At 29.6% G+C, this 3,427-nt stretch overlaps 1 protein-coding gene across 1 annotated transcript; it reads right to left on the reverse strand.

Annotated features, from left to right (window-relative positions):
• On the reverse strand, positions 638-2,107 carry LOC109359573 (uncharacterized acetyltransferase At3g50280-like). The gene has a single exon (XM_019604274.1). The coding sequence runs from the start codon at positions 2,105-2,107 to the stop codon at positions 791-793; it is 1,317 nt and encodes a 438-aa protein (XP_019459819.1). The 3' UTR covers positions 638-790.

A 3,427-nucleotide genomic window follows, 5' to 3' on the forward strand; every position in this document is an offset into this window, starting at 1 on the left:
TCGAAAAAATAAAAAAAATCATTTTGTTTGCTTTTATTCTCTGTTTCTTATAGAAAAAATATATGGCCTCATAAGGGCCAATTTCTAATTCAAATTTTGGAAAAGGATGTGGGTTTCTAGGTCCTAGTTGTTTTGTTATTATTTTTATTTTCTGAAAAATTATTTTTTGTGAATTAATTTAATTTAGTTTTGCATTTTGGTTAACCTAATTACTTAGATGTAGAAACTTCATTTGTTTATTATTTTTTTGACTTTTCAGTTAACCCAATCATTTAAATTTAGGAACTGGATTTTGTTTTATTTTGTTATATTTAATTTAATAATTATAAAAATTCATAAAAATAGTTTTATAATTAAAATGCCAAAATATACCAAAATAAATCAAATGACGATAATTTATTATATTTATTTAAAAAGTTTTTTTTGGACTTTTTCTAGGCAGGATAAAAATGAGTGTTCACAATTACAAAATAATATTATATGAATAAATATGAGTGCTAGCTAAATATCTCCACCACAAGTTAATAAAGAATAAAATAGAATAATGTGAGTGCTAGAGACTCTGAATACTGATTGTGCACGATGAAAGAACGTAAACATACTAATAACATTAAAAAAAGCTTTGTATAAATTTATTCCATACACCAATCCAATATAAACCTTTCAAGCAGAGACAATTGCCAAGAACAAAGCTTCTAGTACTAGAACAGAAACCAGAAATCATTATTCATTGCATAATATAGCACATACCCTTTTTAGATCTAAACTCAAGGTGGTTTAACCCCACTCTTTAGATGGAAAAGGGATCGATGAAGTGAGGGTCATTTCCAACAGCCTCCAAAACCTCATAAGGAAGGCACACCGTAATGTCAATACTACCTTCTTCAGCCCCAGCAAACAAAGTAGTTACCCCATTCATTGAAATGCCATTTCTAACTGCCACAGGTTTGCCCCAACCAAAGTCATTACCATAAACATTGAACCTTGGAGAACTGCTAGTTCCCAACATATTACTTAACCCACCTGCCTCTAAAATGCTTAGAGGTCTCACCCAAGACTCATAGAGAATCTTCAACTTCTCATCAGAGTGGGAAGCTATCATCTTATGCATCTCCAATGCACCTTTTCCTAGCCCACCTTCTTGTAGTAGCTCTCCTGCTTTCATTCTAACAGCATCAATAATCAATGCATTTCCAAAATAACTATCTGGCAACGGTGGAACTATTCTCTCTCTAACGCCTATCACTAAGCAATAGCTGCACTCTTTTTCCGGGTCAAGTTGTTGGTTACGGATCACAGTGCGCCAAAGGTGAGTTAAGAGTGCTTGGAGAGAAGATATTTTGTCTGTGTCGGCTTCTTCATTAGCTTTTGATTTGATATCTGCGATTTTCTCCTTGGTGAAATGGAAAACCCGTTCATAATTGGTGCAATCATCAGAGTTTTCCGTTTGGGCTTCTTCATTGAAAGGAAATCTTATAGGACAACGATTGGGATGGAGAAACCAATGCTCCAGCAATGGAAGTTTGGACACTACATCACAACCTCGTGATATTTCAGCCCATGAATTAATGAAATGCCATAAGGACGTACCATCCGCAACTAAATGATTCATTGAGATACCAATGAAGATTCCATCAACTAGCTCCGTTATTTGCACTGCAAGCAATGGATGTGATGTACCTTGATAGTTTTTGGCTCCACTGAGAGGAAAGAAAGAATGGAGAATGGGAGGAACATATTTGGAGTGAAGAATGTCAGAAACACAAGTGTTATCAGACACAACAGCATGAACAAAAAGGGCACCTGCATTGTTGCAAAGGATGTGAGAGGAAACAGTGTTGTCCTCATCATGTTGGAGGATTACAAGACGGCCAGAAAGTGGAGGAAAGAAAGCAAGAGTGGAAGAAAGGGATTGTTTGAGATGTTGGATTTGTTGTACGATGATAGGGTTGTTAAAAAGTAAGCCTTTTTTGTCCGTCTCAAATGTCATGCATGTTAGATCCCATGGATTTAACTGGATTATCTTAGGTGACGAGGAGTCACCAAAGACATCACTGTGTGCTTGGACGGAACTTGTGGAAATGATATCTACCATGGGGTTCATCATGGGAAAAGTCTACCTCTATCTCCCCCTTATATAATAAATTGTGGATTTATTTTCTCCAATATTTTAATTATTAATTTTAAGGAAATCTAATTATTTAGATTTATTATTAATTCAAGTTTAAAATTATAACTAATATGTAGAGTAAATTTAAAAATCTTATTCTTAAAGTAAGTAATATACTAAATAAGGTAAAGTTTTATGTGCTTATCTATATTTCATTGACATTGAAAAATAAATGATAAATGATTTCATAATAGTATAAAAATACTTAATTAGATTGTCATTATATATATATATATATATATATATATGAATTTCATATATAAGTAGTAGATTGTGTCTCATGTTCTCTTCATCATTATTATTAGATGTATTAAAATTATTAATAATCTACAATTCATCTAATTAAAAAAAATTAAATTCATCTTAATAAATTTAAATGGATATAATCATGTGAATAGTTTTGAATTTTTGATATTGGATGGATTCAAACTTATCCAATGATATCAAATTGAATGAGCAACCAATCCATCGAGAAAAATAAATATTCATAACTCCTTTGCTTTTCAATTTCCTACGTTATCTCAAATCTCATTTTATTATATGTGTTTCTAATTCTTACCTTGATTTTTTATTAAATTTAATTAACATATTGACGCACATATATTCTTAGTAGCAATTTCTCTTATGTTAGTAGGATCAATAGTATAACACGTAAATATGATTAATATTAAAAAATATTATTAAATATGTATCACATATATATTCCTTAAAAACTTTACATGTATAATATTAAATGGTGCATATTTCTAGCATGCCGCAAAAAAATGGAATTTTTAAGGTTAAAAAAATACTTTTTAAAAAGTGTTTCTTAATTAAATAAAAAAATATTTTTCTTAAATAATGCTATTAATTTAATTGTTTTATTACATTAATGCTATTAAACTAATGGCAATGCTATTAAAACATTTTTTAATGGATATATATTGATATCAAAGTTTTTAAGTTAGGAGCAATACTTATTCAAAATAGTCATCATATAACCCGAAATTGACAATTTTTAATAAATTATAGAGTAATATGATATTTTTGGTTAACATAAACAAAGACAATTTTCAATAAATTAATTAATAAATTGTGGAGTCCACCTTTCAATCGTATTTTTTAAAATTCTTTCCAAATTTTAGTAAAATTATTTAAATTATTAAATTTTCAAATTCATTTGATTGATTGGTATTATTATGAGTTCAAAGCTTTTCTATATCCGTGTATTCACACGGGTGGTAATGTATTTAGCATGAAATTATTTAAAGAGTAAAA

The sequence above is a fragment of the Lupinus angustifolius genome, chromosome LG11 (assembly GCF_001865875.1).
Source record: "Lupinus angustifolius cultivar Tanjil chromosome LG11, LupAngTanjil_v1.0, whole genome shotgun sequence".
Classification (NCBI taxonomy): domain Eukaryota; kingdom Viridiplantae; phylum Streptophyta; class Magnoliopsida; order Fabales; family Fabaceae; genus Lupinus; species Lupinus angustifolius.